This window comes from Mesoplodon mirus, assembly GCF_964341445.2.
Source record: "Mesoplodon mirus genome assembly, chromosome: 10".
Classification (NCBI taxonomy): domain Eukaryota; kingdom Metazoa; phylum Chordata; class Mammalia; order Artiodactyla; family Ziphiidae; genus Mesoplodon; species Mesoplodon mirus.
Window position 1 is genome coordinate 7,011,409 of NC_138986.1, and position 21,258 is coordinate 7,032,666.

Here is a 21,258-nt window from a genome sequence, read left to right on the forward strand (position 1 = left end):
TCAAACTACAGACAGGAAGGTCTTTCTGGTTTTGAGGACTTGGCAATTGCACTGGATCCACCCAGGTCATCCAGGACAGTCTCCCCATCACAAGATTCCTAGCCTTCATCACACTGGCTAAGTCTCTTGCCACACAAGGGAACATGTTCTCAGGTCCTGGGGATCCGGGCTACAGGCATCTTTTTGAGGGACCACTATTCTGCCTCCTACAACATTCGTAAAGAATGATGTGAAGAATATCCATCCCTGTAGCCATCTCGTCATTTAGTCCTGAATCAAGCTCCCCAGACGAATTTAAGTGAAACTTTCATTGGTGTTATACCCAGAAGGTTATATCCATTATCTATTGCCACAGTAATTCTGTGTAACAATCAGCCACAACACCTCACTAGCATACAAAAATAAAAATTTAATTTTGCTCCTAAGTCTGTGGTTCAGCCAGGCAGTTCTGCTGACCTCAGCCAGAATCAGCTGATCTTGGCTGGGCTTGTTCAGTGTCCGCAGTCAGTTGGCAGGTCTGTGGAGGGACCTAGCTGGGACAGGAGGGCTGGCTCCCAAATGCTTCCCGTGGTTACTCATCCTCCAGCCAGCCTTGCTCTCATGGTAGAGGCAGGGGTCCGAGAGAAAGCATGAGTGTGCAGGGTCTCTTGAGGCCTGGACTCAGAAACACACATTGTTACTTTCACCCCAACCTATTGGCCAAAGCAAGTCACGAGGCCAATCCAGCCTCAAGGGCTGGGGAAAGAGATGGGAACCCAGAGTTTGTAAATGTATAGATATTTGGAAGTGGGGAGAATAAGATCATTTTTGCAATTAATCTATCTCAGAGGCACTCAGCAACTTGGTATCAATTTGGGTCACTTTTTGAGACTCTGAGTAGAAACTTCTCTTAGACCTTAATGCAAGGACAGACTCTGCTTCTGAGTCCCTGGCGTGGTTATGGACACGCTATGATCACACCTCATGACATGTGATGAAAGAAGGTTGGGCCAGCTTGGTCCTTTGGAAGAGAGAGTCCCTGGTAACTGATATATGTGGAACCCAGCATACTGCCAGGCACCTAGTTATGTTAAAAAATTACTGAACGAATGGTCTTATCTGATGAGTAATGCAAATATTATAATTCACCATTTTTCTTGCTTTGCATTGGCAGCTGGGATTCTTAGAAACAAATCAGTAATAGAGTGGCATTTCTGTATGCAAACTTTAAATATGGTTTCACTTGATTTTTCTGATTGATTTTTCCATTACCCTGATTTCATTTTCTGTTTACTTTTATTATAACTGTCGGTAATTTGGCCATCTTAAATCCTTCTTAGAATGAGATAAGCTGAAAATAAATAAAATTTCTAACCTATAAAGCTGATTAAGAATTAGCTCCACTGGCTTCCCTGGTGGCACAGAGGTTGAGAATCCGCCAGGCAATGCAGGGGATATGGATTCGAGCCCTGGTCCGGGAAGATCCCACATGCCGCGGAGCAACTAAGCCCATGCACCACAACTACTGAGCCCACGAGCCACAACTACAGAGCCTGTGCACCACAACTACTGAAGCCTGCATGCCTAGAGCCCGTGCTCCGCAACAAGGGAACCACCGCAATGAGAAGCCTGAACACCACAACAAAGAATAGCCCCCACTCGCCACAACTAGAGAAAGCCCGTGCGCAGCAACGAAGACCCAATGCAGCCAAAAATAAACAAATAAATAAAAGTAAATTTATTTTAAAGAAAAAGAATTAGCTCCTCATTGGTGAAGTCTTAAGGCAATGAATACTGAAATGGGGCCAGTTTCACTGATTTTTCTGGGTTTGGTGGCATTGCGTGTGAGGAAAACACCACAAAATTAACAACTCTGCCATTTTCTATCTGTGTGTACTTGAGCAGGTCACTTAGGTCATGTGAGCCCATCTGTAAAATAGCAAGAGTAATAATAATAACAACAACAATAATAATAATGCCAGCAAAATTGGGTGATTGCAAGGCACAAAGGGTGCAAAGGTATGAGAGCCCTCAGCCCAGTGCCTGGGACTTAGTAAGCACTTGATCAATAATCCGTCAGGAGATCAGAAATCCTAAGACTTGATTCCTTTCTTCCACCCATCTTGCTAACTTGCAAGTCCGTCTGTGTCCTGGCCATGAGGAGGACAAACCCAGCTGCTACAGACATGAAGGCACCAAAGGTGGCAGATTTCTAATCCTCCCAGGTGACAATCATCTGTGATAAACTATATAAGTCTCCCTCTCATCCTCTGTTTCTCATAGAAGAGAACATTTCCAGGTGATTGGATTAGTGAAGCCGGAATTTGACTGAGGAAATAACTCATCAACATGAGCTAAAAGTGCACGTGTTCACTGGGCTCCCGGTCAGAAGGCCAAGAAGAGAATCTTGCCGTCCTCTCCTTCCGCCTGTTTCATCCTCCCATCAGCCTGCACCAGCGGACCAAGACTCCCCTGACATCAGTTTTAACCTGATTTCCTTCTTGTAAGTCTTTTGGGCCCAAGGAAGAGAGCGGTGGGATCTGGGGGACTACTGACCCTTCCACTAGACCAGCCCTGGAAAGGGAGCTGCCGGGCTGAGCCACTGTCTTCGGCTCCCAACCCCCGACCCTTGCGTTCACTCACCGTGTTGTATATGCGAGGCTTGTTCTCCAGCCTCACAGGGAGGACCTTCTGCTCTGCTTCCCTGTGTCCTTCCCTGCATGCCTCGCACAAAACCCTACCTATGCACACACACTGTAGAAAACTGATCGTTATTGTGACTCCAAAATCTCATTTTCACATTCAGCGATTGAAATACCATTTGCTTGGGCAGAGTGGAGGTAGAAACAAGCTAAAACAGACATATTTGATGTTTTGAAATGTGTTTAAAAAACACCACCACCACCACCACCCAGGCTTCAGAATTTCCCATCAAGCTTCCTGTGACCCAGCACATCAGAGAGCTATGGGTGCAACTGCCAGCTCCACTCTGACAGGCTCTGTCCTGCTCACACCTCCTTATCTGAGAGGAAAGCAGATAAACATTGCACTCCAACAGGAGAACACTTCTCATTCTGTACATTGATAATAGGTGAAGTATCATTTTGAAAACTTTTAATCTTCAAAACCCCTTTGAAGCAGTATTTCTTCACCTCCGCAGAGTGGACCCTGCTTCGTTCAGTATTTGGTAAACACAGCATCCTGTGCAGACAGCCCTGTTCTGAAGATCATAATCCTCTGGAACTCAAAACCTTCAACCTAACCGAATTTTGGTTCTAACTGTTGCTGAGTCGAAAGATAGTTCTGAAACATCTTCCTGTTGCTACACAAAATAATTTTTTTTTTCTATTTGGGAATAATTTGGCTCTGATCACGTCTGTCCACTATGAATGGAGCCTCAATTATGAGCTAGACGTTTTGGTAGATGCTGAAAACACGGGACCAGACCACCCTCCCTGCCCTCAGGGGGTCCACAAGATAAGCCCACAACACGCTTCTGGAAGTGCTGTGATTCAGCTGTGCCTGGAAATCCGTGTTATTATTTTCTTGTCTTTTCACTAAGATGGGCAATAATGGAAGGAAATAGCTTTTTACATTAAAGATATTTAATTAAAAATTAAGGAGAACGGGCTTCCCTGGTGGCGCAGTGGTTGAGAGTCCGCCTGCCGATGCGGGGGACACGGGTTCGTGCCCCGGTCCAGGAGGATCCCACATGCCGCGGAGCGGCTGGGCCCGTGAGCCATGGCCAGTGAGCCTGCGCGTCCGGAGCCTGTGCTCCGCAACGGGAGAGGCCACAACAGTGAGAGGCCCGCGTACCGCAAAAAAAAAAAAAAAACATTAATGAGAACTTCCCAAATAGGTTGTTTTCCAAAAAATTTCCAAGTGATACTGGAAACATTACTTCCTAATCTCACTTTTCTATGAGGATCCACTCTGCTCACAGGTACTATCGTATTGGGTGACTTTTCTCAGATGGTGTTTTGGAGAGGACTAGCATCTGTATGTGTTCGTAGGTTTGCAAAGAAGAAGAAAGAGGAGGAGGAGGAGAGCTGCAGCGCATTTTAAGATAAATATTTAATTCCTATTAATTTTTGAAACGATGTTACCTTGTTGAAGACACACAAAACTGGGGAAAGACCTTTTCCACTGTACGATAAATGTTAGCAACAGGGACATTTACAACGTAGCATTTATGACCTTATGACCTGTCACATAGCTGCTTCTATTGGGCAGCATTCATGGTAATGACCAATTGAGTTATTATGTGTTGTGCAAATACAAAATGACACCGGGGAAAGCATTGCAGTTGATGTGAATCACCATTCTCTGTGAATGAACTCAAGTGTGAATCTACTGTGTCATTTTCTCTATTAAGATATTCTGTCTAGGAGACATATTTATATTTTCGTAACATGTGCATATTTTCTTCTCAATTTATATATGAATCCCTCTCCATATCAATGGTAAAAAAAACCATGATATTGACCCCATACAAACTGGTGTATCAGTGGATATTGCTAAAAAAATTCACAAAAATCTAGTTATCTCCAGATTTTGAAAATTGTACATGAAGCTAGTTTATTATGAGAATTTTTGTCAAAAACATAACCTTAGCATAATATACATTGAATTCGGCCATATTTTTATTATGGAGAAAATAAAATAGAAACTATTATTAAAGTATATACCTATGCATAATGTGTTTAAAGTAAAAGAAAAAAATAGCAAAATATTTTTTTCTTACATACCAATTAAAAGGGCTTCCATCTGTGTTTGTCTTGCACAGGGTTGAGGATAGATAAGTAAGCATGACTCTTAGAAAGTGAAGTTACTCTAACTTCGAAATGTCCTTAGACCCGATTATATAACATCTGCCATCCAGTGTCACCCACTCCTTTTTTTATTTGGGATCATTGGGCTCTTTGCTCATATTTGTGTGATGGGATTGGGGTGGAGAGGAGATGCTCTAAACTTGGCCTCGGTTCTCTGCACAAGTGAAAACCACATGAATTGAAGCTGATGTTCACAGATAGTACAATGCTCCTGTCATCTTTGCGTTGCATTTTCCATTATCCTTGGTCTGACTGTTTACAAGAAATACCAGCTTTCGGGCTTCCCTGGTGGCGCAGTGGTTGGGAGTCCTCCTGCCGATGCAGGGGACGCGGGTTCGTGCCCCGGTCCGGGAAGATCCCACATGCCGCGGAGCGGCTGGGCCCGTGAACCATGGCCGCTGAGCCTGCGCGTCCGGAGCCTGTGCTCTGCAACGGGAGAGGCCACAACAGTGAGAGGCCCGCATAACAAAAAAAAAAAAAAAAAAAGAAATACCAGCTTTCCATAGCCTTAAGACAGTGAGACTATCTTCTGTCGTGTACTTCTAGAAGCTGTTGCAGTGCCCTGTAGGGCATCCTAGCTGTTGTCCTAAATTGAGATGACAGTGTTGCTCATAGTAAATTGCCTTCTCGCTTGGCCCGGCATGCTGGGATCCATATCTATTAATGCAGGAGTGTCCAAATGTCCTGCCAGGAAAGCAATTTGTTCCTCAGTAGGGCGTCAGGGAAGCAGCTGGTCTAAGAAGCCATCAGAGGTGATGTTAGAGGCAAGTGGTATTTTTCTTGATTTAATGGAAAATCTTACGGATCCATCGCTTCCCTTGTCCTCCCTGCTTGCCAGCGAGGCTGCACAAATCCATCTTCAACCCTCTCCTCTTCCTCCCCACAGGCCTGGCATCAGTCTCTCGTGGGGAGTCAGCCCTCCACACAGCCTGAGCTTCATAACAGACATTCTGACAACAACAAACACATTATTCATGGATTTTTAATACCCTGGGGAAGCAGCACAATTTGGAAACATTCCATTAAATACCACACTTAACCCAGCTCAGTTTGCTCACAAGCACCTCTCCAAGGAGAACTTCGTATACACACCCATGTCAGTCCTTGCTCTGCACAGCCTTCCTACAACTCTCCCCAACCTCAGCAGAGCTTTCTCTTGAGTGCAGTGCATGGACTCCAAGATGCCTGGCTCCCATAGCTATTCTGCTGGAGTGCATGTTCAGGGACTAACGCTCAACCAGGATGTCAAGAGGGATGTCTGGACACCAAGTTCATGGTCACCGTGTGCCATGGAGTCTTGTCCTCAGGTGTCTAATGAGCAAGAAATGCTCACCTCAGCTCTGATGGGAAGGGTCTTTATGGCCCCTGTAATTGAACTGAGAAGGCTGACAGTCCAAAGATGGAACAGACCTCCAAAATGGACCATGGTTAGAGACTCCCTGCCATCAGAGCACACGCGTTAGAAACGTGTATAATAAAGTGTCTTATGTGTGGAAAAATCCAGCATACTTTAAAATATGGCAGTGATGCTTATACCAAGGGCACAGCTAGAGGTAATGTCTCATTTCTCTGAGGGCAGAGTTTATGCAGGTTTTTGTTCAAATATAAAAATGTCATGTTTAACAATCAGGAAGAATGAGGGCTTCCTCAGGACAACCACTGTGTCTTTAATGTGCTCTTCTGTGCAACTGAATTTCTCGGTGATTTTTATGGGACTTTATTACAAAGAGGTTTCTATCCAAGTTTCATCTTGGTTTTAGTGATTTGTCTGACCTGTAAAGATGGTTCAACGACAAATTCTTTGAAATGGAAAGAATGTTCTTCCATGGTACAAAATGAAGATGTTTAGGCAAATGACGAATAATTTAGACAACTGCTCACACGTGGTCATTGTTTATCTCTCTCTCATTCATCATTTTGTCTGGAACCAGAGGCTTCCTGCTTCATCAGCCCACCCCAAAGCTCACCCCTCACTCCAACCCTGTCGAGTAAATGTTAGTGCTTGCAACTCTCTTATCGCTTTGAGGTTCTGCCGAGGACTAACTCTTGGTCCAAGGTTTAATAAGTGATCGCATGTATATGAAAACAGACCAGTAAATGCTAGTTAATTAGTGATAATGTTTGATCACCTTCTTTGTGTCCAACTGTGGCTCACAGTTGATTTTGGCAAACATTTATGGGTATTGACCCTGTGTCAGATACTAGCCTATCAGATCGCGATTAATACTAGGCTTCAGGGCTTCCCTGGTGGCGCAGTGGTTGCGAGTCCGCCTGCCGATGCAGGGACACGGGTTCGTGCCCCGGTCCGGGAAGATCCCACATGCCACGGAGCGGCTGGGCCCATGAGCCATGGCCGCTGAGCCTGTGCTCCGCAACGGGAGAGGCCACAGCAGTGAGAGGCCCGTGTACTGCAAAAAAAAAATACTAGGCTTCATATCTGCAGCACAGAGATGACTATGAAGAGCTTATTTAGTCTTCATGTAAAGTGTCTTCACTACCTTTTCATTTTGGAAGACCAATTTTTCTCATAGGTCAAATTTACATTAAACATTGGATTCCTCTTTCGAGGAATCAAAGTATTTTGCAAAACCAATTCATGACCATACTTTCAAAGATGTTATCCAACTCCCCAATTAAATAAGACCCAGGACTACAAACTGTAGGGCACCTTTAGCCATAATCTTCTCTGTTGATCTTTAGCTAATAACTACTTACCTTTGGGTGTAGCAAGATTATTTTTTCCTCAAAGAATATGTTGGAATAAAGAATTGATTCTTGGACTTCCTTGGTGGCGCAGTGGTTAAGAATCTGCCTGCCAATTCAGGAGACATGGGTTCAATCCCTGGTCCAGGAAGATCCCACATGCCGCAGAGCAACTAAGCCCGTGCACCATAACTACTGAACCTGCACTCTGGAGTCCATGGGCCACAACTCCTGAGCCTGCGTGCCGCAACTACTGAAGCCCGTGTGCCTAGAGCCTGTGCTCCACAACAAGAGAAGCCACTGCAAAGAGAAGCCCGCGCACCATAATGAAGAGTAGCCGCCGCTCACCACAACTAGAGAAAGCCTGTGCGTAGCAAGGAAGACCCAATGCAGCCAAAAATAAATAAATAAATAAATTTATAAAAAAGAAAAAGAAGAATTGATTCCTTTTTTATTTATTTATGTTTTTTTTCGGTATGCAGGCTTCTCACTGTTGTGGCCTCTCCCGTTGCGGAGCACAGGCTCCGGACGCTCAGGCTCAGCGGTCATGGTTCACGGGCCCAGCCGCTCCGTGGCATGTGGGATCTTCCCGGACCGGGGCATGAACCCACGTCCCCTGCATCGGCAGGCGGACTCTCAACCACTGCGCCACCAGGGAAGCCCCATACCTGCCTTTTAATGAAGGCTCCTATCTCTCATCATTCAGAGAAATCCTAATAATATTTTCTTTTAGGTGAGAATGGGAGATGCACTGTCAGCAAGCTGGGGGAGACAGTTAAGGTGAACAGGATTTGGAGGGTAGCCTCGGACAGCAGCACGTACTTTGCTGGCTGCTCTGCCCATCAGCAGGTTCAGCCCCGTGTCCTGCATGGTGCCAGCACTGATGCGGAGGGAAGGGGCGGGAAGGTCCAGCCACAAGCAGCCGGGCAGCTCTTGCCCTTCGAAGTCCAGGTGCCTCTGTGTAGCTCCCACGGCCACGGTTCGGTCCTCCCCTGGTAGGGCTCACCCCCATCGGAAGTCTGGTCCTCTTCCCAGAGGCTGCCTTACTACCTGCATCCCCCTCCTCCCCTCTTCCCTCCCTTCCTGCCCGCCCCGCCCACCCCGCCAACTTGGAGAGCAAACCTTCTCTCCACTGGGTTTTTTCTTTAATTTTTAGTTTATATCAGAGTATAGGCGATTAACAATGTTGTTAGTTTCAGGTGTACAGCAAAGTGACTCAATTATACACACACATGTACCTATTCTTTTTCAAATTCTTTTCCCATTTAGGTTATGCCAGGGTATCTTAAACATTCCACTTTCTTCACTAACAGCGCCAGCCCCTCAATGAGCTTCCATAACACCCCCAAGCGAACACTTGTCCTGGGGCTGCTTTCCTTGACTCTAAAAGGGCGCCACACTGTAAGTGCTCGTACCTCTGTGTGAAGTCCGGAGAAAAGGGGTTTGTCATCTGCTTGCATCCGTATCTCGGCGGACGTGCTCGGGTGTTCGCGTGCGCAGAGCTTTGCTTGTACTCGCCCCCCCTCCTCGCAGCCTGACTGCAGGGTGGAAGGCTGGCTGCTCTGAGGGCTGCTTTCCCTCTGATTCAGGGCGGCCCATGGCCCTGAGCCTGTGCTCCGTGCTGTCAGGGATGCTGGGGTGGGTGGGGACACCGGGAAGAGGAAGAATCAGGGTGCCCTCTCCCAAGAGGCTGACCTCCAGGAGATGCGAGGTCCCGGGGAACCTGGCTGTGGGCACGGGGAGGGCCACCCTGGCACCGGCACCCCTGGCACCTTGGGGGGGCTTGGCCGAGCTGCAGCTGGGCTGGTGTAGCTGTGAGGATGTAGTGCCGGCAGGGAACAAACACAGAAGGTGGGCGGCCAGGCAGGGGCAGCCGCGAGTCTGCGACTCTGAGGCTTGAGTTTACTTCTCACCCCGAGCACCCTGCTGGCCCAAGTGGGGCCTCTCAGTCCAGCCTTTGGGGGAGATGCCGGCTGTTTCTGTGCCCTTGTCCTGCCGTCTCTGCAGAAGGTGCTTCCTTCTGCTCAGCAGGCAGTAGGCTGAGCGGCCCTGACCGTGTCTGAGGGTGGCCAGGCCCACCCTCGTTCTCCTGGGCAGCCCTCCTGGCCCCAGCGCTCAGCTGCCGGGGTCCGAGGCAGTAAGTGTCCTCACATCCGTCCCAGCCCCAGGCCAGTGGCTTTCATCTCTGGCGTCTAGGGATCCAGACTCGCACACAGCCTTCTAGAAGCCCAATCTCCCCCCAGCTCAAAGCCACAGTCCAACTGACTTGTACCAGTTTTGGTCTCCCGAAGGAAATAAAGTCCTATAGATTTTACTTGTGACTTCTTATTGTGAAATAATTATAAATACACAGGAAGTTAGAAAGATAATACAGAAGGTTCCCAAGTGTGGTTCACCCACTTCCTCCTGATGGTTCCATGTCTTCTAACCATAGGACAACATCAGAACCATGAAATTGACCTCGTTACCAGGTCTGTGCCTATGTCTGTGCCATCAGATCATGTACAGATTTGTGTTACTGCCACCAGAACCCTTGATTTCATTTTATTTCTGTGTGGCTGGGTTCTTACCAAAGCAGAATCCCATGAAGCCAAAAGGTTCAGTGGTTCTGGTGAACTGTAACGTCACCATATAAGTCATAAAATTTGGTAATTCTAGATCAACTTGCTGCACCCAGATCCATAAAGCTTGGTCAGAATGAGTGAACCTAAACAAATATGTCAATCACATGGCACTCTGCCCTGCCAAGCAGACTCACCCTTGGCAGCCACAAGCTTGTGATTTGAAAATGTGCTGCCCAGATAAAAGAGGCCTAATGATTTTGTCCCCATGTTGCTGATAGAGTTACTTGTTCTGATGGGGTTTCCCCGAGAATTATAGAACCTGTTTGCTCCATAGTCATTCAAGTTGAAAACAACACTATTACTCTAACTCAATAATATTACCTTTTTTTAAATCAATCAGAAAATTTAATCATCAAACTGTGGATTCAATGTGCCTTTTTAGAATGATACATAAAATGAGAAACAACTTCCTAAAAACATCAACTTAGTTTTCATAATAAATGCATCTACTAAATGACAGCTTTGTTTCTGGTCTACTCTTCTTAAGGTACCACCTTTGAAACACTGGTAATAAACCGTTCTGAGGCTCCGTGGAGTGATGCGACATGAGCTTGGCATTGCGTTAGCAGGACCACGGTTTCCTGAAAGCTCAGTTGATGGTTATTTTTAATAATTACATGCGGTACTTGCAGGCCATTGAAATAAATCACATAACGTTGAACTTCACAGTCTTACAGGGGGAAAAAGATCCCCTTTGCCAGAGATTATCAGGTTATTAATTTTTTTCAGTGCATGTGTGAAAGCCATTAGCTTTTTAAAAACTTTTCCTTCAGTATCTAGCTATTCTAGGTGATTGTGCTTAAACAGTGGTGATTTCCATTGGCTAAAATCCCATTAAAAGAACTTCAAGGCCTGTCAGCGTGAAAGCTAACCAATTAGCAAGTAGGTGCCATGAGATTTTTTTTTTTTTTTTTTTTTTTTTGCGGTACGCGGGCCTCTCACTGTTGTGGCCTCTCCCATTGCGGAGCACAGGCTCCGGACGCGCAGGTTCAGCGGCCATGGCTTATGGGCCCAGCCGCTCCGCAGCACGTGGTATCTTCCCGGACCAGGGCACGAACCCATGTCCCCTGCATAGACAGGTGGACTCTCAACCACTGCACCACCAGGGAAGCCCTGGTGCCATGAGATTTATAAGCAGTTGATGACTATGTAGAAATCTAGAAACTTGGAAAATCGCAATGTGATCTTTTAATTTCACTTATTTATTCAATACTCAAATCAGTGCTAGAGAGAATGTGCTTTAATCGTTATGGTAGAGAATGAAATATTGCTTCAAATGAAGCACAAATGAAATAATACAATTTACTCCTCATTTTCAATGATCCTCCTTTAAACGTGGAAATCCTGATTCTCGTGGCCTAGGTGTCCCACAACTGAATGCCTGAAAAATAAGAATAGTCTCTAAGGGCCACGTAGCCATATAAGAAGCAGCCCCACAAGATTATATTGACTGTGAATGTAACTGTATAAAACACATGCCAGTGGATAAAAACTCCCAGGACATCCAGAATAAAGAAAATTATGGAGTTAATATGGTGATGTTACAGGCATTTTTGCTCCTTTGATGTTTGACAGTCTGTAATGCTGTTGTGTATTTCCTTATAATGCAGAGGAGGGAGGCAGAGGTGCGTGTTGATTTCTCTCCTCAGTACCATGTATACAGTAGATGTTCAGTAAAGGAAGTTGGATGCAAGTATAACGATAAAAATGGGACTAACCAGTATAGTCCATTTACACGGTAACAGCACAGTTTAGAGACTAGCCTGGAGACAGTGCACATTTGCTTAATACTTTTCTAAGGCAGTAAGACATGTATGGAATTGCTTCCATGCATCTTGCGATAATGATACTTTCCCTGGTCCGTCTTTAAGCAGTGCTTAGGGCTCTTTATTCTCCCCTCAGAGCTTAGTCCTGCCCGAGACCGTGGGACCCCCTTGGCCTCAGGTGCGAAGGAGCCTAAAGAAGCCACGTAGCCGCCCTACAGCAGCAGCACTGGGGCGCGTGGCCACAGAGGAGCTTCTAGCCCACTCACTGGGGGGCACGTTCCTGCCCATCCCCGTTCTCCCAGTGACACAGGTTTCTTCTAGTCTCTGGTAGCTGAGTCCCCTCTCCCAGGACCCAGTCTCTTCAAGACGGGGCCCCCAGACCAGCTCTAAGCATCACGGCGACCATCACCCACGCACTCTGATTCCCTCCTCTCCCGTCACCCCTGCTCCCAGCCTGAGTCAGAGCTGCCAGTGCTGACGCCCTGGGTTCACTTTTTCTCATCTTGGTCCCTTGCGTTCAGGTCTGCTCGAGTTCATCCCCCAGATGACCTCCCCTGGTATTATTCTGCCTTCAGACCTTTCCCCCGTCATTCCTTATGTCCATAAGCCCTCTCACCCCCCACCAATAAACGTTGACCCCCCAGAACAGTTCCAGGTCCCATTCCCAGCTTCACATGGTCTGACCTGGCCGTGTAGCCCAGGCCCTGTTTACATTGTTTCCCAAGATTGTGGGCACATTCAACCCACCTGCCTGTGCAACCCAGGGTCCTAGCCCAGTTGTATAAATCTCTCTAGTTTGCAGAAACATGAGAAAGGAAGGTCTCTGGACTTTTACTGTCGATACTCCTTTTTCATTGGTCCATTTATTGATTCCTCCACTCATTCATTCCTTCAATGAATCACTTATTCACAGTTCCTGAGATCCCAACCATGCTAAGAAACATGCTAGATGATATAGGGTTATAAAGAAACAAGTTTCTGGGCTTCCCTGGTGGCGCAGTGGTTGGGAGTCTGCCTGCCGATGCAGGGGGACACGGGTTTGTGCCCCGGTCTGGGAAGATCCCACATGCCGTGAAGCGGCTGGGGCCGTGAGCCATGGCCGCTGAGCCTGCATGTCTGGAGCCTGTGCTCCACAACGGGAGAGGCCACAGCAGTGAGAGGCCCGCATACCGCAAAAAAAAAAAAAAAAAAAAAAAAAAAAAAGAAACAAGTTTCTGCTTTTGAGAAGATCACAGTGTGTGGCATCCTCTTCCTTCCAGAGGTGAAATAAAGCTTTATTTTAGGTTACACCAAAGTAAACCAAAGTGGCTGAAACAACCAAGCTCCGTGGACTCTAACGTGAGTCCTGTCAGGGGGCAGGGGAAAGAGCCGGCTCAGGAGTTCCCAGGAGGAGCAAAGCCTGCAGCCGCAAAGAAGCACGGGGCCCTCAGGACTGGCCTGGGGCCAGCGGGCAGGCAGTGGGGCTCCTGGCTGCCGAGGAATCGAACCCTTGTTCTTTGGGTGACAACTATTGAAATTCCAGTCATTGTATAACTAATGCTTCATAGACCTTTATGGTTTACAAAATGCTGGCACATCTGTTGCCTCAGTTAGTCCCCTCTACAGCTCTCTTGATGAGGCATTATTTTTGTCACCATGTTATAGAGGAGGCACAAAGGGTGAGAAAAGTTAAATAATTTGCCCAAGATGACCCAGCTTCCAACAAGAGAAACAGGAGCTAACCCAACTCCCATGTCCATTGTAAAGCATCGTTTTCACAGCCTTCATCATGTGACGCTGTGGGGAAAAGCTGTGCTTATGTTAAAAGCCACAGTGGCATCAAGACATAGGATAACTATGTGGGAATGCACATCCCAGGAGAATTCCAACTTTGGATTCCTCCGTGCAGTGGCTCGGTTTGTTTACCCCCTTGCCTGCATTTACCTTAGAAAATGTATCTTATAAACATTAAAAAGAAAAAGCAGAAAGGGCCCCTTCAAAGAAAATATGTATCTTAAGCTCAAATGGAAATATTCTGTCATAGTCTGAAAATGTCATGGTTTCTGAGGCAGCCAATTTATTTTTTCTCTAAATCAGCTTATTCATCTTCATAAGTCTCCAAAGAGGAAACTCCTCAAATCTGCTTTCCTACTGAGTGGAATCTGTTATGGTTCTGAGCAGAGAAATCGTGGCAGGAGTCATTATGTGGAGGCCAAAGTTATAAGGAGGTTGATGTCTAACCCTCCCAGAATTCTTGTGCCTGGTGGTATTGATTAAACCATGCCCCATATTATGGAATATTATTAGCAAGAATACTGTTTTAAAGCCTAGAGATATTCAAAGAGAAAGGGGAAAAAGCTGTGTCACCTTGGTTTGACCAGAAGTAAAATGCTCACTTCCAGCCCCCATCACCATGTGCACCAAAGAGGCCAGGAGTGTTGTCAGTAAGAGTCAGAGTGACCCACCTTCGGTCATGTGTTGTTGTTTTCTACGCAGTTAGAATGATCATCTCGCAACTTTAGAAAGTGGAAAGAACACCAGCCAGGCCATCTGGTTATTTGGGCACAGTGTTAGCGACAAGCCTTGTATATTATTTCACTAGGAACCACGGTCCAAGCCCGACACGGTCAAGATGGTGAACCCAGGCAGCCTATCGTGAAGACCGTGAGAAATGTGCAGTTGTTAGCATTTACATGTGTCCTCCTTACCCCCAAGTTGCCCTTCTGGTGGCTTGTCAAGTACCTCTCTTTCTTGGCATGAAAGATTAGTAGCAATCTGTTTTGTCAGAATCATCTTCTCCTGTATTGTCTCCCTACGCCTGTTTCCCTCAGAGCCTCCCTTCTGGACAAAGTGTCTTTCCTCTTTCATTTGACTTTCATGGAAGTTAATTTTGATGCCTGGACAGATTTGCTTCCAGTCGTTTTAAACCATTTTTCTGGGTTTATTTTCTGGGCTAGTTTGTGATGTTTTCAGCATTCAGAGGGTATTCAAGGTATTTTTTACTAATAAAAGTGATTTAATTGCTCCTATGGCTGTTTAATATGAAAATCTCTTTCCGTTTTTAGACTGACATTGGGTAAGGTAGGTACACTTGTTTTCTTATTCCCATCAAACCCAACCTGATGTTGGCCTTGATGGGGAGAGTTTGTGTGCAGTGACTACGATGTAGGCATGGGTGCGCATGTGTGTACATGTCAGGGAAATGGAGACGTGAGCTTCAGCTGAGCCCTCACAGCCGGGCCCGGCTTTTCCAGGGATGTAATGAATAGAGCCACGGGAGCTGTCTTCACTAAAGTGAGACATTCTTCTCCCAGACTAATGTTTTCCACACCAGTTGGCAGATTTTTTTTTTCTAACATCAACCCATCTGCCACTTGTATCCCACAGCAACCTGGCAACTTGCTGCCTGGGCTGTTCTTTTTCATCGTGACCCCTGGCCTGGGCAAGCTGCAATTTAGTGATACTCCTTTAAAGAATTGTCTGGTCACTTGGGCAAGTCTGCACTGTTATTTGTTCATGTCGTGAGGGCTTGTTATCCCTGAATAGGTGGGTAACAGTATGACCGTAATTCCTTATGTGTCCAGTCAGCTGTCAGGGACTAAAACCCTTCCCAGGAACAGCAAGCATGTGAGATCTGGCTGCAAAGTCCGTGAAAGAGGAATAATTTTTCTGCTCACCCTTCATAATGCTTAACTTTCCTTAGCCTCATTGCCAGTTACCTGGGACTCTAGAAATAAAGGGACCTGTCTCCAATTTCCATCAACATTCTAAGCCCCATGGAGCTTATATTCCATCGGAAGGGCAAGTTGATAAATACCAAGCATCATCTTGTGGCCGACATTTAAATCGTCTGTATTGTACATGTGTAGAAAAAAGGAATCTGGTTTGTTTTCTTTTCCTTTATTTTTTAAACTTTTTATCCAACAAATTGAACTACTTCTGCCGTGCAAGGTGATTCAAACCTCACTGGCCAGTGTCTTCAGGGACTGTCTCGTCTGTTTTTAAAAAGCTCTACAAAGAACATTTACTTTCCTTTCTGGTGAACATTGTCACTGTTTATCACTATGTGAGAAACGTCTTCTCAAATTTTAAGATAAACTGTCCTTTGATGTAGATACAGGAGTCCATTATCCTGAGAGATGCCTTCATTTTCCACAGCAAACGAAAGATCAGTGCCCTCGTTAAAAATAGCACTTTCCATATTGGCAGAGGAAAATTACATCTGGACTGGCTTCTCTGATACAACAAAAACACTTTTCCTTTTCCAGACTGGATACTCCCAATGCCCCCTCCTACAGCCATGGCCACAAAGGGAAGGAGTCCCATTTTCAACCGACTTCCCATGGAGAGCAATCTCTCTCTGAGACATTTAACCCAAATGACATAGGATTACACCTTCTGTCATTTCCTTTTAGAGACAGAAAAAAATCAGAGTCTCAACTTGCTATTATTTTCTTAAAAGTTATCTAAAATATAACTTGTGCTTTAATAGTATTGACTCCCTTGGGTCCCTGAATACCCAGGCTGGTTACTTATGCAAATTGCTGTGCTTTGTAATTAGGATAAAGCATTTTAGTTAAATTGCCTTTCTACACAGAGAACTCTATCTTAGACCAACCTTTGTAAATAAATTGAACCTGCTGGGTTTGAAAATTAGAAAATTAAGCACAAATGGGTACATTTCTTCAATAGGCTTTGCCTTGGTTGCACTGGTCTCATATTCGATTAACTTGCAATAACGTTGTGGAGATCTCAGACACGGCTCCGTATTCTGTAATGTCTCGACATGCATGATGGCTGACTTATTACAAGGCATAGAGAAGGCTCATCTCCACAGATTTTTGTCATATTTAGCTGCCACCGCATCTGGAATTTCATCACTAGAGAGTGAAGGGTTGAAGTTCCTTTCCTTTAAAATTGTCTGTTATAGGAATTTTATGAAAGTATTTATGTAGAAAGAATATGTCTTTAGGTGATGCAGATGTCTTCAGAAATTTATTTCAGAAATAAGAAGGAAGGCAAAGGATGAATCCCCTGAAAAGAGAACAAATACAAGAGCCCACGGCAAAACCAGCCTGAAGATTCATGTCTTACGGCCCGCCCAGGGTTGGGCTGTGCAATGGCTTAAATTTTTTTAATTAATTGCCATTTTTAATTGGAATATTCAACCTTAAAATATAGATTGATAGTTTCTCTTAAAAAAAAAAAAAGAGGAGCTCTTGCTTCAGTGGATGGGCATTCCCATGTGAAAAAAATCAGCCAAAGGTGACCCGGGGGCCTCTCCCTTAAACAGAGCAGATGTTCAGTTTGCCACCTCCCCGCTGCTGCCCACCCACTCCTCAGGCTTCTTGCCGGCTCCAGACCCCGACTTGGTTACCTCTCTTTTTGAGGCTCTTCCATTCTTTTTGGTCTCCTAACAGATCATTTTCTTTCTGAACAGACAAGTAAACAGCTAATGTTAAGACTAAATACTTTTTCTTGAGCACTGCTAAGAAAGATACAGACCGTAAAGTTGCCGAGGAATGGCTGCTGAGCCAGCGCTCTGCTGTCCTTACCGAGAAGAAAGCGCCGCCGCATTTCTGTGATGTTATCCCAGAATTACAACAGCCAAGAACCAGTAAACTGCTCTCCTCCTATTCTTAGCTCTGGTCACTTCTGCCTCACCCTGGTGTTTAATTAGGGGCAAACATTTTTAAGTGGGTAGATGAATTGGAAATGATTCAGTGGAGAGTGACAAACATGATGAAAATGATTACAGAGTTGCAAAATCGATCTGTGAGGATAGGCTTGAGGAATTGGGCTTATAAAGTCTGAGGAAAAGAAAGCCCTGGGTTGATGTTCTCAGTGTATTAAAGGACATGACCTAGATGATGCTGATGGGCATTCTGTTGCTCTGCTGAGGACGGAGCAAATGGAAAGGGTCTTCCAAGACAGCAGGGGAGAATTTTTAATCATGTGTAATGGAGAATGGCAGGACCATGAGGGCTGTCCGTTCGGAGGAGCATTTCCAAGGTAGAAAGAGCGCTCATATCCATTCTCCTTGAGACAGGTTTTGAAGGGTAGAAAGCTGACAAGTCATTTTATATCCTGCTCTACCTCTGGAGACCGAGTTTGTGTCAGCTGACCTTTGGGGACATTATCTATTCCTTTGAGTCCACAGAATTATAGAAGGTCTTGAATCTGATTTGAGTGTATTCAAAAACAAGTACACATCAGCTCCTGGCCATCAGAAACTAGAGGACAAGGACACACACTTTTTGCTATTGAATTAACACCTGGAATCTCAGCTCTTCATGTAATCATTTCTTTTGTAGTCTGGGATTGTGAACCAACAGTTATTAGTCTGCCGTGGCACTTAAAAAACGGTGCCGCTTTTATGCCTCACACGTGGCGATACTTCTCTTAGTGAAATGTTTCCATGGATACGTTACATCAGAAACTTCACTACCAAAAATAAGAATATAAAAAGTCATTCTCATGTGTCAGAAAAGGTAGTTCACTCATTTGGTCTACTATTATGTATTGAGCACCTATTTACCTGCCAGGATCTGTGTTTCCACTGAGCACAAAGATGAAAAGTGAGCCTTCGGGAGGGCATGAGAGGAGCACAACGTGAAAATCTATTATTAAAATACCGTTCACTGGGCTTCCCTGGTGGCGCAGGGGCTTCCCTGGTGGCGCAGTGGTTGAGAGTCCGCCTGCCGATGCAGGGGACACGGGTTCGTGCCCCGGTCCGGGAAGATCCCACATGCCGCGGGGCAGCTGGGCCCGTGAGCCATGGCCGCTGAGCCTGCATGTCCGGAGCCTGTGCTCTGCAACGGGAGAGGCCACGACAGTGAGAGGCCCACGTACCGCAGAAAAAAACAAAACAAAACAACAACAAAAAAACAAATAAAATACCGTTCACTGAGTGGTGTAATGAGGCTGCCATGAGTACTAAAGTGTAGATATGAAAAGGTGGACCCCACCTGAAATGAGTTAAATGGTCAGAAAATATCAACTGTGCCTTGTACCAGTAGGAGCAGAAAACAGAGTAAAGATGAAGAGCAGGCAGAGAAGTGAGGGTGTAGTGCAAAGAGGTCGAAGGAAGCAAGATTGTCTTCCTGACAGCCGCGTGCAGACTAGGAGGGTCCTTGGCCCCAGCAGAGGCTTGGCCACACCTGGCAGCTCCCTGGAGCTTGCCCTCGTGGCCTGACCAGTGAGATGCTAGCTTGCAGAAGAGATGGCAGAGTATAAATGGTGGCAGGCACCCTCCAGTCATTTGAAAGGATGAAGTCAGGTTATGTAGGGGCAGACACATGCCTAATGTGGTTGAATAGTCCACCTGGGTCATTGTGTCAAAGTTGATGCCTTGATGCATTTGATGGGAAACATCATTCCATTCTACAAAGAGCTTTCCAATGCCTAAGCCCAACAGAAACCTTGACGAAAATCCTTTCACACATAAACAGGACCTGCTTAGCCCCAGGGAATCTTAGGTTGAAAGGGAACTTAAGATTAGTCACCAAACCTCCCACACATCACTGGGTCCGCTCCACACACCTTGCTTCACAGGCAGGCATCCAGCTAAGTGGCAAGAAGTTCAGATCACTTATAGGAAGAACAGTGATTTTAAAAGAAGGATTAAAAAAAAAAAAGTTCTTCCTTACGCTTGGCCAAAACTGGCCTCCCTGAAGCTTGCACTCATGTGCCTGAGATCTGCTGCTTGGAGCTCCCTGCGTTGGTTGGGCAGTCCTGACGATGAAGTCCTTCTCTCGGGTGCTTTGCCCTGGAGGCTTAGCTTCCGCGCTTCCTTCCGCTTCCCGTGCCCTTGCTCCTGGCCCCTTCTAGTTGCCCTGCCCGAGTGGGTTACGCTTTGTCAGCGTGGCTCCCACTGCGACCTTGCTCTGCTCAACACACCAGTGGCACAGCCTGCCGTTCAGTTAACTTGTTTGTGAGCCTTACCACACTTAATCTAAAGAGATTTAAATGGTTACCAGGGGATAAGAGGGGGAGGGCTAAGTGGAGAGACGGGGATTGACCTATACACACTGCTGTATATAAAGTAGATAACTAATGAGAACCTACTGTAGAGCACAGGGAACTCTACTTAATACTTTGTAATGGCCGATATGGGAAAAGCATCTAAAAAAGAGTGGCTATATGTATATGTATAACTGATTCACTTTGCTGTACACCTGAAACTAACACAACATTGTACATCAATTATACTCCAATAAGAAATGTTAAATAAATAAATAAAAAGATTTAAATGTAGAAGAGTTAGTATTGCACATACCCAGGGTTATTCAGCCCCAGCTGTGCCAGGAGCCTCCCTTCCCACAAGGCTCGGTGGGCGCCCCTCCCCTATGCTTCCTGGGCTCCAGCTCATCAGCCTGTGTTGCCCGTGCCTTTGCCCTTGACCCTCCTACCCACCACCCTGTCAGATCCATGGATTCCTGCACAGAGAAGCTGTTTAATAGGTACGTGTTGATGACTTCACTTTTAGGCAGCTAACTTGTAGCTCCTATGCAGTGTTCAGTTGATGTAAATAGAAGTTCCATGATGTTTGTCCTGTTCGCTCCTGGATCAATTCCTGATTTATGATGGTAACTCAGTCAATGCGTTTGGAATGAATGGAGGGTCCTTCATCCTTTTTCTGATCCTGGACACCTGAGACCTGCGACCCACTGCTCCCTGGCTCTCCGCTCACTGTAGTGATTCTCAGGTTGGGAGGATGTTACAGCGGGCGGGGACTGTCCTGTGGAAGACGCCCTGACTGGTCCCCATAGTGCTTCTGTTGTGTCCCACCCCTGGGGTCTGCCTCAGGATGTCACACTTTCCACAGCTCTGACATGCAGATAACTTTGTGTTCGTGGTTTTAAATCATGCTCATTTACGTAGTTAGTTGTGGCCCATGCATCCAGCCTTTTGAGACCCCTTGGCTCTTTCTTCAAGCATCTAATTGACTGACGATCTTGAGCTTATTGACCTTGAAAAACATGAAAAATCACATCCTCCACTTTTACCTCCATCTCAGTGATATGGCCTTAAAATATATTAATATCTTTTCTCATGCTGCAGGAGTAAACATGCTAAATTAATAATACGCCACAAGTCAAGGTTGAAAATCCAAATTACGGATAAAGCAAAAGTTATGCCTACCACAGAGCCACCCTCCCTCCCCACGATGCTATAATTAAGCTCAGGGCATCTTGATAATCAAGGCAGAAAGGAGGCATGGCCAGTGTCTTAATTATCATTATCAGGTTAGCAGCATATCAATTCGTTAGGGAAAGCAAGCTTTTCCCAGCAGTGGATTCTAAAAGATGCCCACATTTGACTTTCCATTATGTCTACCGTGTGGTGCAGTGAGTGATATTTACAAACTTTTTT

The 21,258-nt window shown here is 45.8% G+C and overlaps 1 protein-coding gene across 4 annotated transcripts in view; it reads left to right on the forward strand.

Moving 5' to 3' along the window:
• The window catches only part of PRKN (parkin RBR E3 ubiquitin protein ligase), a 1,310,471-nt gene that overhangs the window by 1,151,444 nt on the left and 137,769 nt on the right, over positions 1-21,258 (forward strand). The window contains exon 10 of one of the 4 annotated variants that reach the window (XM_082633517.1): positions 5,698-6,014. The exons of the other annotated variants lie outside the window; for them this stretch is intronic. Coding sequence (XP_082489643.1) covers positions 5,698-5,850 — 153 coding nt within the window. The 3' untranslated portion in view covers positions 5,851-6,014. Of the gene's footprint in view, positions 1-5,697; positions 6,015-21,258 lie in introns of those variants that run through there. 4 annotated transcript variants of the gene reach the window in all.